Genomic DNA, 23,200 nt, shown 5'->3' with positions numbered 1-23,200 from the left:
CCGGCCCACCCCGGCTTCAAGAACGCCCCGTCCCCCTCAGACTGCCAGTGTTGTCCGTCCCTTTTTAAAAAAAAATGAAACGCCCTCGTTTGTAACTCTGTAGACGCTTCGGAATAAAACCCCTCCTTTTTCCTCCAAGGAGTGTGGTGTGTGTGTGTGTCTCGTAACCACGGGGGAGGGCAGGGGTTCTGGCAGGGAGCCCTGGAGAGGGTTAAGCCAGGGGGACCAGCCTGGTGCGCCCCCCCCACCCCCAGCCCGGGGATGCTGGGGCAGTGCTAGGGGCTGGCAGCTGTTCCCCCTCCACGCCCAGATCCCAGGAAGCTCTGGCCTTCTCATCACTGCCTGTGGCAGGAACCTTTAATCCCACAAGGCCTTGGGCGCCAGCTACGATGTCTCTTTTCTTCCTTGGTCCGCCACCCCCGCTCCCCGCCCACCCTGGGTGGCCACACAGCCAAGGCCGGGGCTGCTTGCCCTGCTGCCACCCCTGGGAACCGCGACCTCCGCTGGTTGGCAGCATGCTTGGTCCTGTGCTGCTGCTGCTGGGCCTCCTGCCCGGGGCTGGCCCCTCGGCTAGCAGGCCACTGGGTACGTACGGATGGCGGGAGCCGGCCCATCCACCCCAACTCTCCCACCTCTTGCCCTTGGAGGAGTGAAGGGGTGCCTGCCCAGCTGGGCGCCTCCTTAGCAGGTCACAGCCGGGGTATCCCACACCATCTCTGAGCATCTGCTGCCCCCTCCCCCCCATGGCCTTTGTCTTCCCTGTCACCACGGGTGACCACCTGCCTCCCTATAGAAAGGGGACTGCCTGGGTAAAGGGCAACATCCCATCTCCATCACCCAACCTCCAGGGGCAGGTCTAGGATTTACCCTCCCCGGCATGATAGGCACTGTGCCCAGGAGGGTGGCCGCTGGACCAGGCTGTCACCTGGTTAAATCCAGCCCCCCCACCACATCGCTTTCCAGAAGGAGCTGGCCAGGAGGTGGGGGAGGCAGAAAAGGGAGGGGCAAGGGAGCTGGGCTGCTTTCCTGGGGGCACAAGGAGCAGCTCTTTCACTCCCCCGACCCTGGCCAGCGCCCCCTTTCCCCGCGTTGGCACCGGGGCCCTGGTTGCGTAGACCCCTGTTCAGTTTGGAGCTGTCTGAAACTGAGGACGTCTTCCCGCGCCGAGGGAGACCGCTGGAGGTCCCCGCTGACAGCCGCGTCTTCGTGCAGGTGCGGACAGCCAGAGACCCTGGGGCTTGGGGGGCAGGAGGAGGCAGTGGCCTGGGCCCCTGGTGGGATGGTGGCTGTGTCCCTCCCAGGCGGTCCTGGCCCTGGCCCGTCCTGGGGGGTGGGGGGCAGGAGGAAGCGGTGGCCCCTGGTGGGATGGTGGCTTATCCTTCCCAGGCAGCCCTGGCCCTGGCCCGTCCTGGGGGCTGGGGGGCAGGAGGAGGCGGTGGCCCCTGGTGGGATGGTGGCTTATCCCTCCCAGGCGGCCCTGGCCCGTCCCTCACCTCGCTGGGGCCTGGCCCTGCACCGCTGCTCCGTGACACCGTCCTCGCGGCCCACCCTGGGGCCAGCCCTGGTGTTGCTGCGCGGGGGCTGCCCTGCCGACAGCTCGGTAGCCTTCCAGCCCCCGCTGTCACCGCTGCACCCTGCTGCCACGCTCCCCGTACGCTTCAGTTTCCGCCTGCGCCCAGTCTTCAACGCATCGGTGCAGTTCCTGCACTGCCAGCTGAGCCGCTGTCGCCGCCTCCGGGAAGGCCGCCGGGCACCTGCACCTCAGACGCCCCTGCCACCTTTGCAGGTGAGCGAATGAACGCAGATCCTGCAATAGTGGCGGTCCCCACGCCACGAATGCGGTCCTGAGACCAAAGCAAGCATTCGGGGATTGGGGATCTTAGACTGAGGGGACCCCGGGGCAAGGGCTCCTTAGGGAGACACAGCGTTCCCCTGTGGACACAGCTCTGGGGGAGGTGGGCACATTTACAGATGCCCCGAGATAGCCTCTGGGCCACAGGGGAGTCCTTCAGGAGCCAAATGCCAGGATCGCGGGAGCCTTGATGTCCCCCTGCGCTTCCCTTTGCCAGTGCCTGCCTCAGGATGAGGCGTGCTCCGGCGGGGGCAGCAGCGGCCGAGGTGGCGAGAGCCTGGGCGCCGAGGGTCCTCACGTGCACACGCTGACACAGCCCATCGTGGTCACCGTGCCGCGGCCGCCTCCCAGTGAGAGAGCGCATAGGGGTCCCTGAGGCTGTGGGGTGGGGTCTGTGTGTGTGTGTGTAGCGGGGGTGGGGGGTACATCGGGGTCCTGAGCCAGATCTCAGCCTGGTGCTCCATCCCCAGTAGGACCACCCAAGAGCATCCCGGGCAGGGCCATGCGGCCGCCGAAGCCGCCCGTGCCAACCCCCGCAGCCCTGGAGCCCGCGCCGGTGGTGGCCCTGGTGCTGACCGCCTTCGTCCTGGGTGCGGCGCTGGCCGCAGGCCTTAGCCTCGTGTGCGCGCACACAGGTATCCAGCTCTGCCCTGCTCCGGGGAGGGGGTCTCCCAGTCTAAGCTCGGCTTGACGCTCCAGGGGTCTCCCTCCAACCGGGAAAGCGGACCTCCTTGCATGCGCACTAGCCTCGGTCCACCACGCCCGCAGCCTCCGGGGAGGGGAGGGCGCTGACTCCCGGGCGCTCCGCTCTCCCAGCACCTGCGCCCCTGGGCCCGTCCCCGAGAGCCTCGCCCGGCGCCCCGCTGCCCTGCTGCCCCGGAGGCCCCAGTGAGGCCGGTAAGAAACGGAGAGGTTAGCGGGGAGGGAGGTATTGGGACCCTTCGAAGCGCTCGGCGCCTTACGCACCCACACCGAGACCAACCGCAGGCAGACACCTTGGACACCAGGCAACGGCCCCGTGGGTGCTGGGCTGGGGAGCAGGGTCCCCAAACCCTCGGATAGGAGCATTTGGGGTTTGGAACCCCTGTTCCTGCGTTCATCCCTGCCTGTGGACTCACGGAGGAGGCCCGTAGTGTGCAGGGCGGGGGTGGAGGATGGCGACCTACGCTGTGCACCCCCGCTTTCCCTTGCCCAAACGCGCCCCTAGCAGGATCCGGACATTCGCCACCAGCCCCCCAGCACAGGAACTAGGCGTGCCGGAACATGAGCCTGCCGCTCTAGACCCTGGACCCGAGGAGACCCCCAAGACTCCCACGTTTCTCCCCTCCTGCTCTTCCTCTGCGCTCCCACCTGTGCCCCAAATAAACTTGTGGACTGATGGGCTGCGTCCGTCGAGTGCACGGGATGTGGCCCTGGGCTGCGAGGGCCCAGCCAGGAACGATCTGCACTGGGAGGCTGCGTCAGGTGGCCATGATCGTGTCGGGGAAACCCGTGCCCCCTGCCTCGGCCTCCTGCCCCCACCCCATCCAGGTCTCTCCCACGCGGGCGGCATGGTGCCCAGGCACTTGGGGCCATCGCCTGCTGGGCGCGCCCTGCTGGGGTCAAGCCCTGGAGCTGAGGTGACAGACGGGGAAACTGAGGCTGGCGGGAAGGCCCGCAGGTTCTCGGGCCGCTTCCACGCCCCCAGCCAGGCTCGCCCTTGCCCGTGCCCGGACGGCCGGCCCTCGCGTCCCCTGCTGCCCGTCCGCTTCCGCCTCCGAGCTGAGCTGTCCTGACCGAGGCGGCCGCCGTAGCCCCGCCCCCGCGGCCCCGAGCGCGCAGGCGCCCGCCGTAGCCCCGCCCCCGCGGCCCCGAGCGCGCAGGCGCCCGCCGTAGCCCCGCCCCCGAGCGCGCAGGCACCGCCGACCGGCATGAAGCCGCCGCCGCGGCGACGCGCGACCCCGGCGCGCTACGTGGAGGAGGCGACGGGGCCGCAGGCCTGGAGCCCGCACGAGAAACGGCAGCTGCTGCAGCTGCTGCAGGCGCGGCGGGGACAGCCGGAGCCCGACGCTGCCGAGCTGGCCCGCGAGCTGCCGAGTCGCAGCGAGGCCGACGTGAGAGGCGGGGCGGGGCCTGCGCGGCGCGGGGGCGGGGCCTGCGCGGCGCGGGGGCGGGGCCTGCGCGGCGCGGGGGCGGGGCCTGCGCGGCGCGGGGGCGGGGCCTGCGCGGCGTGGGGCGGGGCCAGCGAGGCCGGCGTGAGAGGCCGGGTGGGACCTACGCGCTGTGGGGGCGGGGCGTGCGCGCTCTGGGGTTGTGCGCTGCTTGGGGCGTGGCCTTGACGGCAGGGGCGTGGCTTCCGCGGTGTTGGGGCGGGTTAGCTTGGCTGGCTTAAGCAGGAGGCGTGGCCGTGGTGTGGGCGGGGCCGGGGCGTGGTCACCGAGGCTGCCGTGAGGGGCGTGGCCGCGCATGTAAACAGGGCGGGGCTGGCGCGTTCACCTGTGCGGTGACAGGTGTGCAGCAAGACGTGGGGGGGGGGGGATGCAGTACTCCGTCACTAGTTCCCATCTGGGGGTCTTGGGTCGGGGGGAGGCCAGTGACCCTGGGGGCCAGCCTCCGGGAGGCCCGCGGCCAGCCTGCCCTCCTCTGCCCTCGGCCTGCCCTCCTCTGCCCTCCTCTGCCCTCCTCACCCTGCCCTCCTCTGCCCTCCTCTGCCCTCCTCTGCCCTCCTCACCCTGCCCTCCTCTGCCCTCCTCACCCTGCCCTCCTCTGCCCTCCTCTGCCTTCCTCTGCCCTCAGCCTGCCCTCCTCTGCCCAGATCCAGGACTTCGTCCGGAGGCTCAAGGCAGGCGCGCTCCGGGAGGCCGCGCAGAGGGCGCGTCGGGCTGCCCCGCGGGGGCCTCGGTGCGAGGCGCAGACCCCGGCGCCCATCGAGGTGAGGCGGGGGGTCCCCGGGGTGCGGGAGGACCCGGGGAAGGGAGGCTCACCCCCGTCCCGCCGCCGCAGGTGTGGCTGGATCTCACGGAGAAGATCACAGGCCCCTTGGAGGGAGCGCTCACCACAGCCTTCTGCCAGGTACTGCCCACGCAGGGGGGCTGGGGGGCAGGGGACCTTGGGGCCTGGGGGGCTGGGGGCGCACAGGGGGCTGGGGGGCAGGGGCCTGGTGGACAGGGGGGCAGGGGCAGCCCGGTGCCGGGGGGCTGGGGGCGCGTAGGGGGAGTGGGGGGCAGGGGCGCTGGGGGGCAAGGAGGTAGGGGGGCAGGGGCAGCCCGGTGCAGGGGTGACTCGGGGCAGGGGGAGGCCCAGGGCGCGGAGATGCGCCCCTTTCCTCCTCCCCACCAAGTTGCAGAGTGTGGCAGATGCGGGGTCCGGGTTGCATGCAAAATGAGAGGACGCCCCCCGCTTCCGCCCGCCAGGCACTCACCATCGCCACCACGGAACCCGCCAACCTCCTGCACTCCAAGCCCCCTAAACCCACGCAGGCCCGTGGGAAGCCATTGCTGTTGAGTGTCCCTGGCCCCACCCCTGGGGCTCCCGGCTGCGCCCCCAAAGTGACTGGCCCCACTCCTGAAGGAGCCAATCCCACACCCAAGGTGCCTGACCCACCCCCAGAGGCTCCTGGCCCCGCCCCCGATGCACCTGACCCGCCCCTAGAGGCTCCTAGCCCCTCCCCTGATGTGCCTGGCCCTGCCCCCGATGCACCTGGCCCCACCCCCGATGTGCCTGGCCCCGCCCCTGATGCATCTGGCCCCACCCCTGATGCACCTGGCCCGCCCCCAGAGGCTTCTGGCCCCGCCCCCAATGCATCTGGCCCCACCCCTGATGCACCTGGCCCACCCCCAGAGGCGCCTGGCCCCGCCCCAGAGGCACTTTCCAAATCCCCTGCGGGTCCCCCCCTGGCTGGAGGAGACTTCACGGTGGATTTTGAGAAGATCTACAAGTACCTGGCCTCGTCCTCCCGCGGCAGCCAGGGCCCGGAGCTGTCCCCTACCGGTAAGCCGGGGCCGGGAGGGGAAGGCAGAGGGGTGTGCTGGGGTGCACAGAGCAGACCCCTGCCCTCACGCCTCCCACCTGTGTGCCCGGGCCAGAGTCGGCCGTGCTCCTGAACTTGCTCATGGCCCTGCCCGAGGAGCTGCCGCACCTGCCCTGCGCCGCGCTGGCCGAGCACATGACCCAGATGTATGATCACCTGACGGCGCCTGAGCCCAGCCCCGCCGCCGCCGAGGGGAGCCCCGGGGCCCCGGGCAGCCCCCGAGCCCCCGCAGAGGCTGGGCCCAGCGCTCCGAGGTCCCCCTGGGAGACGGCTGGCATCTGTCCCCTCAACCCATTTGCAGTGCCCTTGGAGCTGCTGGGCAGGGCGGCCAGCCCCACAGGGTGAGGGGTAACACCCGAGCAGCTGGGTGGGCTTGGGGCTCCCCGTGGAGGACGTGAGGGAGGAGCCACAGTTAGGCAAGGTGCCCAAGGGGGCGCTGGGCCCCAGCCCTTGCCAGCCCCCTCCCTATGTCTCGAATAAACTTATCCATCAGCCTTGCTGCTTCTTGGATTCCCGGAGTGGGAGAGCTTGGGGCTAGGGGAGCCTGGATGGGGTGCGGAGGTCCCAGCCCTGTCCGGGGTCACCTTGGTGAGAGGTGTGGCTCAGGGGAGGGGAGCTGAGCCAGGGGCCAGTGCGACAAGCGTGTCGGGGGTCAGGACACCTGCGAGCCGACCAGTAGTGTCCTGTGGTGATGGGTGGGGGCGGGGAAGCAGCAGGGTCAGGGAGTCATGGGTGGGGTAGGTTGGGTGAGCTGGCCTGTGTGTGTGTGTTTGGGGGCTGCAGGCAGGGGAGTGAGCCCCCCCTGGGAGCTGGCAGCTTTAGGGGCGGGTGGGGGGGGAGCCAGGCGTTCTCCCAGGCGCCCGCTGAGCGGTGGCGGTAGGTTCGCAGTTGGCAGAGCCCGTGCCTTTTATAGACATCGCGCACTTCTCCCCACACTGCACACAGCCCCCCAAGAGCGGGCGCGGGGGGGCCCACCACACATCCCACGGGCCTGCGGGCAGGCGGGCGGGCCCTGGAGCAGAGCCAGCCAGCACACTGCTCCACAGTCACAGTGCTGCTTCCAAGGCTCGAGGCAGGGGAGGAGGCCACCTCCAGGGCTGGCTCGGGGCACCCCGAATTCCCAGGAGCCAGGGAGAGAACCCACCCCGGGGAGGCAGGGGATGTAAATTTTTATGCCCAGAGCTTGGGGTGGCCGGGGATTCAGGAGTTTACAAGCCTCTGCCCACCTGTGTATGTCGGGGCCCCTCCAATCCCCACTGGGACTCCTGGCACGTGGCAGCAGGGAGTCCCCCGGACCCACAAAACGGACTTGCCAAGGGGGACGCGGTTCCTTCTCAACACGCCACCAACAGGAGGTGCCAACTCAGTGCGTGCATGCAGTAAGCGCTCAGTCACAGCTTTTATTATCATCACCGCCATCGCTCAGAGAGGCGTGGGGGTGTGGCGGGGAGGGGGGCCGGGGCAGCGGGACCCACGCTGGTGGGGCATCTTGGGGGAGTGTGCAGCGGCCACACCGCGCGCGCGGGGGTCCAGCGAGCCTGTCCGGCAGGGCTGGAACCCGTCCGTGCTCACGTCACGGGGCAGGAACCGGGGGTTACATGGACCGCAACAGGGGTGCAGGGGACCAGGGAGCCCCCACCTCCAGGGGCGGACATGACACCTGTGACCCCCACGGAGGGGCAAGAGCAGAGTTGCTCCCACGCTGGGGAGGGGAGTGGGCGCGTGGCAGGGAGGGGGGGACCTTCTGCCTACCCAGCCTTCAAGGTCAGCCAGGTGGGTGACTTTGGGGCAGGGGGCAGGGACAGCCTCAAGAAAGGCACAGGTGGGGTGGCGAGTGGGGGTGGCTCCAGCCAGGCCAGAAGGGGAGATAGGAGAGGGCCCCTCTCCCCGCTTCCCGCCGTCTCAGGGTGCTGGGTGGGGGTTCCCAGCCCAGTCCCTCCCCGGGGCAGCCCTGGGGCGCCGCACCCCCCACCCTGTCCTCACACCAGCGCGTAGTCGAACTGCCCGCGCTCCAGGGCCTCCTTGTGGTCGGTCCAGGACGAGGCGGGCATGCGGCTGTAGGGGTCGAGCAGGATGCGCACGCAGCGCACCATCAACAGCACCAGCACCACGAGCAGGCAGAGCACGAAGGCGAACACGGTGCGCTGCTCGGCGTCCAGGCCTGCGCCCACCGGGGGCCCCGTCGACGGCGGCAGCGGCTCGGGCGACAGCGTCCACGCCGCGCTCATGGCTCACATCGCCGCGCGCGCCCCCTGCGGGAGGAGGGCGCAGGGATGAGGCCCCCTGCGGGAGGAGGGCGCAGGGATGAGGGCCCCTGCGGGAGGAGGGCGCAGGGATGAGGGCCCCTGCGGGAGGAGGGCGCAGGGATGAGGCCCCCTGCGGGAGGAGGGCGCAGGGATGAGGCCCCCTGCGGGAGGAGGGCGCAGGGATGAGGGCCCCTGCGGGAGGAGGGCGCAGAGATGAGGGCCCCTGCGGGAGGAGGGCGCAGGGATGAGGGCCCCTGAGGGAGGAGGGCGCAGGGATGAGGGTCCCCTGCGGGAGGAGGGCGCAGGGATGAGGCTGTGCCCTCCCACGCCGCCCGCGCCACCATCACCCCCCACTCCCGGCAGCCGCCCTCGCCACCGCCGCCCGTCCACTTCCCGGGACCGTCCACGTCCTCCCCGACACCGGGCGCGTCTCGGGGTGAGGGGAATGGGGGGTCCCCGGCCAGCCGGCCCGCGCCCCGCACGCGGGGGACCCGATTGCAGCGCACCAAGGAGGTGTTGGTGGGGGTGGACACCGGACCCCGAGCCGCCCGGCCCGGGCACAACAGGTGCGAGTGCGCGCGGGTGGCAGGGCCGAGCTGCCCGCGGCGCCCACCTCGCGCTTTGTTCTCGGTGGCCCGGGACCCCCTCCCCCCACGGCCGCCGCCCCCGCCCCGGCGCGCCCCTCACCCTAGCCTCCACCTGGACCCGGGCGGACAGACCGCGCGGCGGCGGCGGTGCGGCGGTGCCTGTTCCCCGGCTCCGGCTCCCGCGCAGCTCCGCTCCGGACCTCACCCCGCCGGCGGCGGCCCCGGCTCAGCCCACCCCACCCGCCCCTGGAGCGGTGGCGACCGAGGCGGGCGAGGCGCGCGCGAGCCGGGCCGCCGCCGCCGTTCCCATGGCGACGGGGGCGGGCCCGCCAAGGATGCGCGGGGAGCGGCCGGCTGGGGAGGGGGGGACCCGGACGCTGCTCCAGCCTGCGGGAGCCCACCCTCCCCGCTCCTCATCCTCCCGGGACCCCTCGGCGGACCCCCCCCCGTGCCCAAAGACCCACGGCATCCCCCACCCCCCCCCGCAACGGATACCTTCACCCCTGACTTTCACGGCTAATGTGGGGGGTCCCCACATGCAGGTCGCAGGGAGTGGTACCCCAAATCTTCATGCTCCCCCATCTTCCCCAAAGCCTGGGCGCCTAGGCCACCCCCTCCCCCAGACACGGACGCCCAACCACGCGGCTTCTCTGCAATTGGGTGTGTTTATTCGTTCCAAGTCTCAGCTGATATACGGGAAGGGCAAGGGCGAGATACAAAACGGACCTCCGGTGGCCGGGCTGTCGTCGCGCCTGCTTGGATGGCGGGGCTGGGCGGGCCCCCCGGGGAGGGTCCCTTGGCACCTGCGACCCTGGTCACTGCCGGCCGCCAGCAGCCCCACGCGGCCCTGGGCGGGTCGCGGTCCTGGTCCACGTGGCTTCGCAGCCGGGCTGGCAGCCCTGCAGTCCAGTCCCCGAGGCCCAGTGGCGCCGCGGGCTGTGCGTGCCCTGCCTCTCTGGCCGTTGGCTGGCAGCGGGGACGACCCGGCCCCGGGCCCCCGGTGGGGTGGGGTCTCAGAGGATCTGTTCTGTACTGGAGGCCGAGATGTCCAGGAGGCGCCAGGCTGCGTAGGGGTTCAGCTCGTCCTGGTCGCGGCAGAGCGCCCACACGTACAGCATGCGTAGTACCTTGTCCTGCACACACACACACACACACACACGGGCGGGTGGGCTCAGCGCGGTGGGGGGGATGCGCCCTGGCCCACCCGTCTGCGTCCACCAGCAAGTGGGGGCTCCTGCCAACTCACCGGGTCGCCCTCCACCACCTCGCCCTTGGGGTTCCTGACCACCATCACCAGCTGGGCCTGGAAGGTGACGATCAACACGGGGCCCTGCTCCATCATCTTGCCCATGGCCAGCTGCGGAGGGAGCACGCGGGACGTGGGCCCTCTGCCCACCTCTGCCCACCTCTGCCCTTCCTTCCCTCTGGGCCGGCCTCTAAGGTCAGGGCCTGCCTACTCCTTCCTGACGGGTGCTGAGGCCCTGGCCTCTGCCCGGCCCAGCCTGCGCACCCCGCTGGGAGCATCCATTCTGAGCTTGCTGGCACAGGAGGTGTGTGGGGGGGTACCTGGGTTGGCTTTAGACAATGGGGTCCACTCTCCACAGTGACGGGGACCCCTTTCCCATGAAGGTGCGGGGAAGAGGGGGTGGTGGTGCGTGGTGTTTGGTATGGGCAGTGCCCAGTAGCTGCCTGGGAATCCAGGGACTTTTGCCCTGATGCATGGTACCCTAACATGGCACACCTCCTTCAGCCACAACACCCGCTGCAAACCCTGGTTACCGCCTCAACTTGTGCGTCACCAGGCTCTGGGGAAGCTCGGATCAAGATGGTTCATGGTCCGGGTCGCCCCAGGCGCCCGCCTGTGTGCCCACCCTTCGGGGCCCTGCCCACACCCCGGGCTCCCCCGCACACTCACGTCAACGTTGTCAATGTCCAGGATGCGGGACTGGAACTGCAGGCCCAGGGCCTTGGCCTGCTGGATGGGGTGAGCCAGCTGGCTATAGGTCTGCGAGGAGAGAGGCAGCTTGGCCGACCACACACCCCAGCCTGCCTCGGGCCCGCAGCCCTGGCCCACCCCGGCGAGAACACCGAGGCTTGGTCCAGAGCCCGTGGTGGCAGCCAGGAGCCCTCCCCGCCACGCTGGCCCCTGGCGGTCACGGCCCCGGTCACTGGGTTCATCTCCGGTGTAGCCTGTGACCGACAGGGTCTGATGCGCTGAGGGGTGAGGAGGTGAGTGGGTGGGAGGGCAGGGCGCCAGGCCCGCAGGTGCAAGTTTTGTAAAGATAACTTTTTCGCTGCTTTTTTTGTTTTTTGTTTTTTTTAATGGCTTCCGAGGAAGCCACCAGCAACTTGGGCTGCGTTTGTAGCGGCCACGGGGCGCTAGCTCCCTGGCCGAGGTCACGGGCCTCAGTGTGATCCTCCTAAGATTCCGAGAGGGAATCAAAGCAACGACCAGGGAAATAAAAAAACAAAACAAAAAACCAGGAGAGAAAGTGTGGAAGAAGCCAAAGTCAAGGATGCCTGGTGGATTAGTCACGGCCCAGGGGAGGGAGGCTTTGCCAGGCACTCCGACAGCGTTGCCTCCGCTCCCGCGCGCTCCAGCTTCTTTTGGGAGCTGGCTGCAGAACGGGCCGAGCCAAAAAAAGCCTCGAGATGGCTTTGCCCAAGGCAAGGCTGCAAAAAACAAAAAGGAAAAAAACCTCCAAAGAAAGTTGAGGCAGCAGAGGCCAGGCCCGATGCGGTCAGGGAGCTGGCAGGGTGAGGGTGAGGGTGAGGTGGCCGAGCAGCCAGGGCAGACGGTGGCCCCAGGATCTTGAACTTGGGCCTTCGGGAACGCGGCAGCTGGGGCCCTCCCGTCAGAACACGCTGGCCCTGGGCGGGGAGTCCTCCGAGGGTTTGTTTGGCAGCGTGTGTGTTGGGGGAGTAAGAAGAGTGGCCAGGCTCAAGCGTGGTGGGGAGGAAAGTTCTGGGGCTCAGTGGGTACCTGCAACCAGGCATGGGGGTGGGGGGGACGCAGCCTGTACCCCAAGTCCAGCTGGGGAGGCAGGCCTGTGTGCCATGGCCTCTCTGCCTTCCTCAATGGCCTCACATCACCAGGGCTGCCTCCGTAGCCAGGAGTATTTTAAGAGGGATGTGGGGGCAGGTGCAAAGGGGTTGCCTCACAAGACCCTGGCTGTCCCTCGGGCGAGGGAGGGATCTGCTGTCGGGTGGGGGCCGAGGGGTGGCCACCCAGGCCCTGTAGCTGATGGGGTGGCTGCCGGGGAGCACACAGGCCCCGGGCGGGGTGGGGAAGGGAGGAAGGGAGCCCCCCACTCACAGCCTCGTAGCACCAGTCCCGGAGGATGTCCAGCTCCCCGGAAATCATGGCCTGCAGAGGGGGAGGAGAAGAATTCAGGGCCCGGGGCCCGGGGAACCCCAGAAAGCTTCTGTGTGTGTGTGGGGGGAGGGGGTGCTCCTGGCCTGGGGGAATAAGACGGGGTGTGGGAGGAGTGGAGAGCGAGCTGGGCTCGGCTCCGGGCGCACAGGGAAGGCGGGGGTGGGGATGGGGGGGGTCGGCCTGCTGGTTGGGGAGGGTCGGGGAGGGTCGGGGAGGGGGAGTGTGATGAGCCGCAGCCCCTGCCTCTGGGGGGGGGGGTGTGTGGAAGCCCTAGAAGTGAAATCACGAAAGGGCAGGATGGGACACTTCCGGGGCAGCCCAGCGTGGCCCAGCCGTGGGGGGCGGCAAGGGCCGGGGGGCGCGGGCCACGAGCACCTCCAGGATGTTGGGGATAATGTCCTTCTCGCACTGGTGCAGGAAGCTGTCCTTGTCGAAGGCCGGGTCCACCCGCAGGATCTCAGTGAGCACCTGGGACATCTCCGTCTTGGAGAACAGGCCCCCTGGGGGTGAGGGGAGTGCGGAGGTAAGGAAGGGGGCCTCCAGTAAGTCCGGGTCCCCTGCAGGAGTACGGGGAAGGGCGGCTGGCGTTGAACCCCCCTGCCCCGCCTAGACTCACCCAGCAGGTCAGTGACCTTGTCTGTCAGAGCCCGGGATGCCCGGATGAGCGCGTTGTCGCTTTCGTCGTATTTCATCTTCATCTCAAAGAACCCTGGGTGGCAGGTGGTGCTGCTGGGGGTGAGGGCGCTTCCGCACTGACACCACCCACAGATGGCTGGCTGCCTGCCTGCCTGCCACCATGCGCCCAGCACCTGCCCAGCACCTGCCACCATGCGCCCAGCTTTGAGCGAGACCCCAGCTAGCTGGCCAGGCCGCGGATGCTCAGCGGGGACCTCGGAGAGGACCCTGCATTGCCCTGGGTGGTGCCCGCCCCCCAACGCTACAGAGGCCTCAGGGACAGGGGGCATGCAGCATTGGGGACGCCCGGGGATGCAGCCACCGCCTGGCACCTGCAGCATCAGCCCCCCCGCCCCCCCCGGGCAGCTGCAGGCGGGTGGCGGAAGTGGGGTCCCCCTCCCACGCCACGGATGGACGGACTCACGGTTGAATACCACATTGTTGTCCTTGAAGTCCTTCCACTGCTGGTACCACTTGGAGTCTTTGTGTAGCACCACGCCCAGGGCCTCCCTGGGGGGGAGGACGGGGACTGTGACCCCCACTCCGCGACACCACCCACCTGCCGTGGCCACGCCGCCACCCCATCCCTCCTTTCCCCACCCAGGACCAGGACCCGGCTGAGCGCAGGACCTACTTACTCATTGGCCTGGAATACTCTGTTCTTGAGTTTCTCTCCCGCAAACTCCGTTCTCTTACGGAGGCGTGAGGGCCTGCGGTAGGGCCCCGTCTGGCCCAGCACACTCTCATCAATTTCTTTCTTGACTGTCTCTACTCCCTGCGGGGGTGGAGGGAAAGCAGGGGATCTGGGTGCAGAGCCTGGCAGGCATCGGGCATGGGCGTGGGCGCGTGGCGTTTCCCCCCTCAAGTCCCAGGCTCCCCACTCGCCAGCGCTCCCCCCCCACTCACCTGCGACAAGGCTCTGAAGGCGGCCGTCTGGCCCAGCTTCTCGCCGCCCTTGGACACGGACTCGGCTGACTGCTTGGCCGTCTTGGCCGCCTCCTCCACGCCTTCCTTGATCTTGCGGCCCAAGTCACTCTTACTGACTTCATCAAGACTCTACTGAGACACGGATGGGGCCAACGAGGGAGGACGGAGCGCTCGCCCAGCCCACCCCACCAGGGATCCCCGCCCCCACAGGACCATCCTGGCCCAGCCATCCGCTCCGGGAGGGAAACCTCCATGACATCCCACCATAACCTGGCAGCAGAGGTGGCCAGCGGTGCCCCAGGGCCAAACACCCACCCACCCACCTCTGCGGGCACTGCCTGCTGGGGGCTCTCACCTCCTTCACCGTGCCCGTCAGCTCTCCCAGCTTCTTCCTGATGGCTTCGCTGGTACGCACAGTTTCGGACTCAATGCTTTTCTAAGGCAAACGGAGGTGGTCAGCTGTGTCTTGGGCTGTACCCGCACCCCACCCCTACTGTCCCGCTAGGCCCCCCATGCAGGAAGATGTCCCCTCCCAATCTCCAAGCCCTGACCCAGCCCCTGCCCGCCCCTGAGCTGCCTGCCCCCCTCAGACGGCTTCAGTGGATTCAGTAATTTTCTTGGACCAAAATGAACTTTCCTCCACCTGCAGGTGCGGGGATCCCAAATTGTGCACTGGTTCTAATCCCAGCTGCTCCACTTCCCATCCAGCTCCCTGCCTGTGGCCTGGGAAAGCAGTGGAGGACGGCCCAAAGCCTTAGGACCCTGCACCCGCGTGGGAGACCTGGAAGAAGCTCCTGGCTTCAGATGGGTTCAGCTCCGGCTGTTGCGAAGCAGAGAATGAAAAATGTTTCTCTTTGCCTCTCCTTCTCTTTGTAATACAATCTGCCTTTCAAATAAAAATAAATGATCCTTAAAAAAAGTTGACTCACTGAACTGAAAAGGGCAGAGTGACAGAGAGATCTTCCACCTGCTGGTTTGCTGCCCAGATTCAGACAATGGCAGGGTGCTGGGCTGGGCCGCAGCCAGGAGCCCGGAGTACTATCCGGGTCTCACCCATGAGCAGCAAGGACCTGAGCATTTGGGGTCATGACCTGCTGCTTTGCCCAGGTGCGTGAGCAACGAGCTGAAGCGGAAGTGGAGCAGCCGGGACTCGAACCCTGGCACTTGGATTGGAGATGCAGGTATCCCCAGAAGTAGCCTAAACAGCTGCTACCCAACCCTGGCCCCCTACACGTCACTGTTTCCTCCCACCTCGCCCCCCTCCTGCCCCTCAATGTTCTCCGGCAGGGCCCTTCTTGGGGGGGACACACAGCGAGGAGGGTGGGCCCAGCCCCCGTAGCAGCCACCACGGAGCACACAGTGGCTTTGGTGATTGCCAACCACACTGGCATCGTACCCCGGTTTCTGCCAGCACGATCAGCAGCTCTGAGGAGCAGAGCAGGAGCAGGGCAAAGCCGGGTGCAGGTCACCCAAGGGCCTGCCAGAACACCCACACTGCCTGGCCACATCGTACGTGTTCCCCGGAGCCCGTTGCCTCCACCGCCTGTTGTCTGTGGGTCACCTGCTGGGTTGTAGTGACTGCTTGTCCCTGGCCCTCTTGCTCCTGGGCGTCGGGGACAAGTGCTACAGCCTGTGACAGCTGGAAGGAACGCGAGGAAGATACTCACGTATTTCCTCCGGGCTTCCTGGAGCGCGTCGGACTCTTCCAGCCTCCTGGCCTCGTCCCGGAATTTCTGGATACTCTCTTTCATCTCCTTGTTCTTGGCCAGCTCCTGTCTGATGTTTTCCAGGAGGCCGGACAGGAAACCTTTTCTGTTTCCAGTAGAGTACGCTCTGGGCTGGGAAGAATGAGACAGCCGGGGGGGGGGGGGGGGAGGGGGGTTAAAAAACAAATTATTTAAAAATCCTGGGTGACCCAGATGGCGAGAACTTCTTGAAGAAGTGCCAACAGAGTTTAAGTACCACGCCAGGGCCTGCCAGGGGCCTGGGGGGAGTACAGAGAACTAGCAGGGGGGCTGTGAGGCAGCTGGTGGCAGCCACGTGTCATCACAGGTGTGATGCCCCATCAATGGTAACACGAAAAATTGAAAAATCACGGAGCAATAGCAGTGGCTGTAACAAGGTGGCTCTCCGTAGCCAGCCCAGAAACTGTGTCGCCAGTCAGGAACTCTGTGTACTCAGACTGCTGGGAAAGGTCAAGTTCAACAACAGCGTGCCTTCCCTCTCCTCTCTGAGGACACGGCACAGGCCAGACCAGGCAGCCTCCCTCCCGGGGACTCCAAGCAACACACAGGGCACCCTGGAGGGCTCTGGCTCCTTGCTGTCCAAGGGGCAGGTGCAGGCTGCTACTTCCTGGGCACACGGTGAGGCTGTCACTTCCCTGTGGCCACTTGCAGGTGTCCAGCTGGCACCTGTGTCACTCACAGGCCTATGGCCAAGGGACAGATTTCCCCATCTCAGCCTCGGGATGGTGGTGAGACACCCCAGCCCCCCACGGGGACACGCCATGGACCAGAGCGATGTAGGGAGGGAACCCAAGGCTCAATTGCAAACTCAGGTGACCCGTGGCACTCTGCCAGCTTGGGGGTGGCGGGCACTGGCCACCCTGGGGGCTTGGAAGGAAGCTATCACAGGGCCTCAGACCCCCAGGGCTAACAGATCCCCCACCAGCAGGCCTGTCACACCCTCTGCTGCCGTAGCCAAAGGGGGCGGGACCCGGCTGCCATCTGCCAGGCTTGGAGAGGGGCCTATGGGTCAGAAGCCACCAAAGGGACACAGCGCTGTTCCCAACAGCATTAAAAGCAAGAAGCTGGCCTCCACTGGCGACCCCTGGCCGTGGCACCTCTGTCCCTCCCCCACCAACGAGGTCAGTGACACACACAAGCAGGGTCCTGTTTGCTTGGGACCCGCTGGTTACTCACCAAGCACGGTGCTCCACCTGGCCAGCCGATCTGATAGGCGGAGCCATGGGGGAGGCTGTGGCCAGAAAGAAACTGGCTCCCACTGCTAAGGCACCTCTAATGAAGGAGACAGAGAGAGAGAGAGAGAGAGAGAGAGAGAGACATTTAAACACTGCCTGAGCAAGAAGTGACCAGGGGTCCCCGTGTGCCAGGATCTTTGGAAACATCCCAGAAGTCCCAGAAGCCAACGGATACGGGTAGACTTCCGGCGGGTCACTTTGCGTCTGGAATGAATCCACTATGTCAAGGTCAGGGTGAAGGCCGCTAGCCAAGCCACCTTGGGGGGGGAAGGAGGATCTCTTCGGGAAGGGACTCACTTAACTACAGGGGAAAAGTACTGCCGGACTCTTAGAAGTCTCCTGCAAGTCTGTACCTCAACACTGAGCCTGGCGACCCGACAGCCCAGGACCCAGGAGGACGCCACGTGCACCTGGTCCTCTCTGCTCCCTGCCTCCTGGTCATTGTGGCGGCCCTGAGCAACATCCCACAGCACGTCCTTAGCCACTGCAGGGTCCCTCTTTGTCTCACTTCTCCACATGCCTACGTCCTCTGGTTCTTTGAGAGGGGAACGCAGGGACCACCCCCTTTCACAAGCAGGCATGGGCAAGTTGTGGTAGGGGAGGGTTAAGCTGGGGTTGGCCTGGCTGCTTCATTTCCCAGCCTGCCTCCCAGGTTCAAGTACTTGGGGGGAGGTGTCCTTGCCACCTGCCACGTGGGAGACGCAGAGGGAGCTCTCGGCTCCTGGCTTCCAACCAGCAGGTCCTTGCACGGTGAAAAGGAACACATTTGAAAAGCAATGCATCCATCCCTGGGTGTGAGATGGGGTCGACCACCTGTGGGTACGGGGGGGGGGGGGGCCAGGGCCATGCAGGACGGTCCGTCCTCGCAGGACGGGCTGTGACTGTCACGGGTGTGCGTGGGTCTCCCTCCGCCTCGAGCTCCCCGGGGGCCTGTGGGGGCTCACGCGGCGGCCAGCATCTCCACAAGTCCCGCACATGGCCGACCCCTGCCCTCCACGCTCGGTCCCCGCCCTCGGGCCCGGGCTACGTGCTCCCGGCCACGGCCACGGCCACGCCCGAGACCCGGAGGCCCGGAGGCGTCCCTGCGAGCCAACACCCTCCCCGGCCGGCCTCGCGGATCGGCTCACCCGCGGGCAGCGGCACCAGCCACTCCGCAGCGCCGCCGCCGCCATGTCAGAGGATCCCGTGTGACCTTCTGGTGTCGCGGCCTGATGGCGTCACTCGCCGCTTCTGCCTGGGAAAAAGTCTACCTGGAAGGTGTGGCTTCGGGGGAGGGCGAGGCCTGTGATAGGGCAGGACGAACCAGAGTGACAGACGCTCGTAATAGGGTCAGGGAGGGGGCGGGCCCTGCTGGAGCCGCTCAGGCCCGTGATTGGGGGAAGCCTGCGGAGGGGGCGGAGCCCGGGGTGATGGCCATGGAGCTGGGATGCCGGGGCTCCCGGGCGGCCGAGCCGATGCTGCAGGATCCTGCAGGAGCGTCCGGCGGGCCAGCCCCCGGCGTGCTCGGCTCTGCCCCTCCCCGACCGTGACGGACACCCCTGCTGGCCGCTGGACACACCAGCTCTGCCCCTCCCCGACCGTGACGGACACCCCTGCTGGCTCCGGGCCACCCTCCTGAGGCCTCTGGAGCGGGCATTCCCAGGGGCGTCAAGCCCCCCAGGAAGCAGCGGCTGATGGCCCCCTGCCACCACCCAGGGCGGACAGCAGGCTGGAGCTCTTCAGGCCCAATTCCTGGCTGTTAAGGGCATTTGGGGGGCGTGAACCAACATACGGGATCTTTCTTTTTGCTTCTCAGTTGGATGAATGAATGGTGGGATGGAAATTGAGTTTTTGTGGGTTTTTTTCCTCCACAAGTGTATGCATCTAGCTTTGTGCTGATTCATGGGAACCAAGTGGTCAACTGCCAAACATCGGAAGCCAGTTGTCACAACGGAGTCAACACTTAGCAACTAATGGTTTAAATGTAATAGACTCAACGTGTATCACTTTCTAATTATCTGACACTATGTTGCGATCATCTGTGCCCTTAAGGTCATCTTTAAAGTCTTTTTATGTGGAAGACACAATAACGGACGGACACATCTTCCATCTGCTGGTTCACTCCCCAAATGCAATGCCAGCCAGGGTGGGATCAGGTTACAGCCAGGAGCCCGGGAGCTCCATCCAGGTCTTTCCAGGTGGGGCAGGGACCCCCGAGCACTTCAGCTGTCACCCCTTGCCTTCTAGAATGTGCACAAGTAGGGTGCTGGGACTCGAACCTGGATACTCCAGTGTGGGCCACAGGCTTTGTGGGCTGCCTCCGACAGCCGCACTGCCACGGGCATTGTGGGCTGCCCCCGATGGCCGCACTGCGCTGCCACGGGCATTGTGGGCTGCCCGCGACGGCCTTGCTCCATAGGTCTCTGACAATCTGCCGTCTAGGACAGTCCCTCATAGCTTTTCCCCATGACCTTGACAGCCTATTGTCTTTATAAAGGTGGCCCACCACCTTTGAGTGGCAATAATTGTGATTAGGTTCTAGCTCTGTCCAACATCTTCTATGGGTGGGTAGAGTGTGTGTGTGGTGGTGGTCTCCAGGAAACAAAGCCACCTGCCTGAGGCTCCTGGTTGCAACTGCTGAGGACACACACCATACAATCATAGTCGTCCCAGGACCTCGCCACCCTTCCAGCCTCAGACAGACACACACACCACAGTCCCAGGATCCTCCCAGGGCCTAAGACACACACACACACACGTTGGGCTACTCTCTTACACTCACACACCTGTGTCCCAGGGAGAAGGGGTGGCCTTGTTCACGTGGGCTGCCTGGCCTGGGCCTCCACACTTCAGCAGCCTCAGGCCCGCCGTTCCTGCTCCCTGTGGGTTTTGGCTGCCATCTGCCCTCCTTCATGCCAGCCCCTTCCCCCAGCTGGCTGACTCCTCGGTCTCCAGCCGCAACCTGACAGCCTATCTTCAAAGGGCAAAAATGAGGGATGGGTTGAGTCCCCACTGTGGCTCTAGACTCCCACTTCCTGGTTTAATGCAGACCCCGGGGAGGCAGCACCTAATGGCTCCAACATGTGGGTCCCTGCCACCCAGGTGGGAGACCCGGATGCTGCTCCTGGCTTCAGCTTGGATTAACCCTGGCCGCTGCTTGGTATTCAGGGAGTGAACCAGGAGATGGAAGCTCTACTCTCAGAGTAATGACACACTAAGTGGATGAAGCTCTCACCTTTTGGTACCACAAACAAAGACGTTGGGGACCAAACTCCTCTGAGCTGCGGGGAGCATGTGGAAACCATCAGCTTTGTCAAAGTAGCGCCGAGTTTCTGTTGGTAGAAACCTGGCCTTGGCCAAGACTGCCCATCCTCCACCTGGCAGTCCAGACTTCCCCTGCGAGGTCCTGGCATCCTCCTTAGTGGCTCCAAACTCTGCCATCTTGCTCTGCACCCCTCTCGCCCTATCACACTGTCAGGGGCCACTGATTGGGGGTGCGGAGACGGTGCAGGGGTGCCCCGTTTCTGGTGACTCACAAGGGATCCCACCGACCAGGATGCAGAGACATCTGCAAGTGGTGTGCCACCCCCCACTTGGGCAGCCAGCTCCCGGGGCCTGCCCCCTTTCTCTGTCCATTCGAGGCTCTGTAAGCTGGACCCACCTCTCGGGACCTGGACCCGCTCCTTCTGCTCATCAGGACCCTCCATCTGGAGACGGTCCATCGGACAAGGGGAGTGGGAGAGCCTAGTCTACCTGGACGGGCGATGCCTAGCCTTCCAGCACATGATCCCGAGCGCCTCAGCCCCTTCCTTTCCTTTGTGGCCCACACTGGCAGCACCCCTGACTTCCCGTCATTTCGGAACCCTGAAAATGAGAGTTCAGAGGTATGAATGGAAAAGGCACCGCAAGCCCTAGGACGGACATCGCACGTCATTGGCCTAGAACGACATCTGTAGGATGGGTGTGTGAATGCGGGTTTTGGTCATACCCAGCGCCCACCAGCCCGACAACCCCACCTCCGCTGTCTCGAGGGTGGGACCACTGGGTGGGCTGAAAGAGGGCCTTGTTCCACTGCCCTTTAATTCAACAGGGTTCCTGGAAGCCTCCCAAACGGGTCACCCACCCACCCATCCTCCCACGCTGTCCACCTGCGGGCAGAACAAAGGGCAGTTGCTTCTCCCTGTCCCAGTCTGGTCCCTTGTCTGTCACACACACACTGGTGGCACTTCTCCAGGGCAACGCACTACTCGTGTTCTAGAAACCCCTTTCAATCCTGCTGAGAAATCATCCAGGCTGCAGACCCCGTTCCATGAGCTTGAAGGGAACCAGGAGGTGGGCTGAGCCTCACTGGATGCTGGGCTAAGGGATGGTCCCTGGGAGGCCACCAGGGCAGGTCAGCAGATCCACTGGCTCTAGTAGCACCCTTGCAGAGGCGGCCTCTCTCCTCCGAGTGGGACTGATGGCGTCACCCTGACACAGAGCCCCAGAGCCCCAGGCTTTGCTGAGGATTGACCCCGCTGGTTTCTGTGTGCATGGGGGCACTCTGGCCCCACTGCAGAGAGCGGACATGACGCTCACCCCGTGGCTGGCAGGTAGAGACCCCTGCAGGAGTGAACCCAAGACTTTCCTGCTTGCTACTCCTCACCTCGGAGGGGGGCGCTCAGGCTGGATAGGCGCTGGGCCTAAGGGCCTGGAGAGGAGCGCCCAGGATAAGGCCGTTGACAGAACAGACCTAGCAGCCCAGTCAGGCCCTCCTCGCAGGGGGTCGAGGCCAAGGCCTGGCACAGGCTTCCCTGGGGAGGGGGGTGGGGCGGGCAGAGGTGACCCCCCCACACACCTTCGCTTCCTGGGCCGTGGGCTGCTGTGAGTCACACACCATCACCCCTACGCCATTTATGTCTCAGTTATCCCACTTCATTTATTACCAAAATATCACAGAATTCCAGTCATTGGTAACATACAGCACGGAACACAAACCTGAAAACCTGTGGGAAGAACCGAGGACTTGGACAGTTGAGTCGTTTGGAATCCGTCGTTAACACCCCAAACCGTATCACTCCGAGCTTCAAAAATAGGCTTTTGGTTTTTATGTGTTGTTGTTGTTTGTTTGTTTTTGAGAGCTTTGGAAACTGAATTAAAATGTCTACACAGCTATGAACAATTGTTTAATAAAACTTTTTTTTTTCCACGTTTCCATTACATGTAAATATATCAATTTGGCATCTCTATAAAAACTCTGAAAATGGTGCAAAAAAGTTTCATTCTCTTTGAGAAAGCCGTTGACAAAAAATATTCACACTTCACTAAAATTTCGAAAAATGGTCTTTCAAAGCTTCGTTATTAGTCTGAAATCTTCGAATTTATCAAAATCTACGTTTGCTTCTTCCTCCTAAAACACTGAAGAACATTTATTCACACGGATTTAAAAAAAAAAAAAAAAAAAAAGGCGGGGAGGACGGGGGGAGGGGAGATGGAAAACCGATCACCTTTTTTTTTTTTCTTTCTGAAAATAATCGTTTCAAAAAAAAAAAAAAAAAAGGCATTCACATTAAAGCATCCTTCAAAGAACACAGCGGGATTCATTTATTGCTGACTTTTGGACAGCACTCGTCAGATTTTATTGGAGACAAACCCAGGTGAAAACAAAGTTAAAATGAAAAAAAAAAAAAAAAAGGCACCTAAAAAAAGAAAAAAATCAAGTATTTCATAGAAAACAAAAACGGAATTTCAAACATGCTAGGGAACAAAGCGGCTAGCCATCTAGCATGCCAGGTGGGGAGCAGGTGGCCCGCAGGGTCCCCGGGCAACCCTACCCTCCACCAAGCTTCCCGCCCTGCGGCGGGACGTGCCCGCAGGCCTGATGCTCCACACAGCTTAAAAAATAAATAATTTTTCTCCCTTTAAATGATCAAAAAAAAAAAAAAACAAACAAAAAAACAAAAAACAAACAAAACGGAATGAGTTGACAGAGATTTGGGGAAGCTAAGAGCCCGGAGCGGGGTCCCCACTTACGCCCTGCACCCTGATCCAATGGGGGGGGGGCTGCATGCTCTCCTAAGGAGCCGCCCCAGGTGCTGGGAGCGGAGTGCTAAGTTAGAACAGCTTGATTCTCCCACAGCCAAGGAGGACGGCTCCGTCTCTCCTACACCTTTTAGGTAAGCCGCCCTCGCTGGCTGCCCCGGCCCAGCAGGGACACTCCCGCAGTGGTCCACGCAGGCCTGGGTGCAGGGTCTTTCCATACCAGCACCAAGGGCCGACTCTGACATGTTAAGGCCACTGCCCTTGGTGAGGGAGGCCCGCCCCAACTCCCGCTTCCAAGAGGAGACAGAGGGGCCCCGGATGCCCTCGTCAAAAGTTCACACGAGCTGCAGGCGTGCGTGGGACTGAGCGCTCCAGAGGGACCCAGTGGTGGGCTACAGGCAAAGGCTGGGCAAGCTACAGGGAAAAGTTCAATTAGGGCAGATGGGCCCCTAGGGGTGGGGTGGTGGGTTCAGCCAGTCAGCCTTGCAAATCCACAGCCACTCGGGGTCTCCTGGGGGCCTGCGGTGGCAGGGTGGTCTCACACATGG

General features: G+C 64.7%; 4 protein-coding genes across 4 annotated transcripts; 2 read left to right on the top strand and 2 right to left on the bottom strand.

Annotated features, from left to right (window-relative positions):
- Nucleotides 1–743: 743 nt before the first annotated feature.
- TGFBR3L (transforming growth factor beta receptor 3 like) lies at nucleotides 744–3,627 on the top strand. Its single transcript, XM_058657664.1, has 7 exons — nucleotides 744–809; nucleotides 964–1,212; nucleotides 1,472–1,786; nucleotides 2,070–2,202; nucleotides 2,323–2,532; nucleotides 2,669–2,749; nucleotides 3,383–3,627. Exons 1-7 carry the CDS (start codon nucleotides 744–746, stop codon nucleotides 3,625–3,627), a joined length of 1,299 nt encoding a protein of 432 aa, XP_058513647.1.
- Nucleotides 3,628–3,757: 130 nt separating this feature from the next.
- Nucleotides 3,758–6,227, top strand: SNAPC2 (small nuclear RNA activating complex polypeptide 2). The gene is made up of 5 exons (XM_058657662.1): nucleotides 3,758–3,945; nucleotides 4,647–4,763; nucleotides 4,835–4,903; nucleotides 5,245–5,821; nucleotides 5,917–6,227. The coding sequence occupies exons 1-5, from the start codon at nucleotides 3,763–3,765 to the stop codon at nucleotides 6,204–6,206; spliced, it is 1,236 nt and encodes a 411-aa protein (XP_058513645.1). The 5' UTR covers nucleotides 3,758–3,762; the 3' UTR covers nucleotides 6,207–6,227.
- Nucleotides 6,228–7,614: 1,387 nt separating this feature from the next.
- Nucleotides 7,615–8,104, bottom strand: CTXN1 (cortexin 1). The gene has a single exon (XM_004595715.2). The coding sequence runs from the start codon at nucleotides 8,087–8,089 to the stop codon at nucleotides 7,841–7,843; it is 249 nt and encodes an 82-aa protein (XP_004595772.1). The 5' UTR covers nucleotides 8,090–8,104; the 3' UTR covers nucleotides 7,615–7,840.
- A 1,578-nt stretch (nucleotides 8,105–9,682) lies between these two features.
- Nucleotides 9,683–17,896, bottom strand: TIMM44 (translocase of inner mitochondrial membrane 44). The gene is made up of 13 exons (XM_004595714.2): nucleotides 17,780–17,896; nucleotides 16,594–16,689; nucleotides 15,340–15,510; nucleotides 14,028–14,108; nucleotides 13,652–13,801; nucleotides 13,384–13,520; nucleotides 13,170–13,255; nucleotides 12,687–12,779; nucleotides 12,446–12,570; nucleotides 12,011–12,061; nucleotides 10,610–10,699; nucleotides 9,941–10,051; nucleotides 9,683–9,827 (listed from the first exon to the last, which is right to left on the bottom strand). The coding sequence occupies exons 1-13, from the start codon at nucleotides 17,822–17,824 to the stop codon at nucleotides 9,708–9,710; spliced, it is 1,356 nt and encodes a 451-aa protein (XP_004595771.2). The 5' UTR covers nucleotides 17,825–17,896; the 3' UTR covers nucleotides 9,683–9,707.
- Between the last annotated feature and the right edge of the window lie 5,304 nt (nucleotides 17,897–23,200).

The sequence above is a fragment of the Ochotona princeps genome, chromosome 33 (genome assembly GCF_030435755.1).
Source record: "Ochotona princeps isolate mOchPri1 chromosome 33, mOchPri1.hap1, whole genome shotgun sequence".
Taxonomy (NCBI): Eukaryota; Metazoa; Chordata; class Mammalia; order Lagomorpha; family Ochotonidae; genus Ochotona; species Ochotona princeps.
Note: the sequence above shows the minus strand (reverse complement) of the source record. Positions and strands in the feature narration are given on the sequence as shown.

Bases quoted from the DNA above. Each gene is read 5' to 3' on its own strand.
- TGFBR3L (XM_058657664.1), top strand. From the start codon at position 744: ATGGCCTTTGTCTTCCCTGTCACCACGGGTGACCACCTGCCTCCCTAT. The intron at 810-963 runs GTAAAGGGCAAC...ATCGCTTTCCAG, and splicing joins ATAGAAAGGGGACTGCCTGG to AAGGAGCTGGCCAGGAGGTG. The intron at 2,533-2,668 runs GCTCGGCTTGAC...CCGCTCTCCCAG, and splicing joins GAGGGGGTCTCCCAGTCTAA to CACCTGCGCCCCTGGGCCCG.
- SNAPC2 (XM_058657662.1), top strand. From the start codon at position 3,763: ATGAAGCCGCCGCCGCGGCGACGCGCGACCCCGGCGCGCTACGTGGAG. The intron at 3,946-4,646 runs GTGAGAGGCGGG...TCCTCTGCCCAG, and splicing joins CGAGTCGCAGCGAGGCCGAC to ATCCAGGACTTCGTCCGGAG. The intron at 4,904-5,244 runs GTACTGCCCACG...TCCGCCCGCCAG, and splicing joins TCACCACAGCCTTCTGCCAG to GCACTCACCATCGCCACCAC.
- CTXN1 (XM_004595715.2), bottom strand. From the start codon at position 8,089: ATGAGCGCGGCGTGGACGCTGTCGCCCGAGCCGCTGCCGCCGTCGACG.
- TIMM44 (XM_004595714.2), bottom strand. From the start codon at position 17,824: ATGGCGGCGGCGGCGCTGCGGAGTGGCTGGTGCCGCTGCCCGCGG. The intron at 13,256-13,383 runs GTAAGTAGGTCC...CCTCCCCCCCAG, and splicing joins AGAGTATTCCAGGCCAATGA to GGAGGCCCTGGGCGTGGTGC. The intron at 12,571-12,686 runs GTGAGTCTAGGC...CCTCACCCCCAG, and splicing joins CAAGGTCACTGACCTGCTGG to GGGGCCTGTTCTCCAAGACG.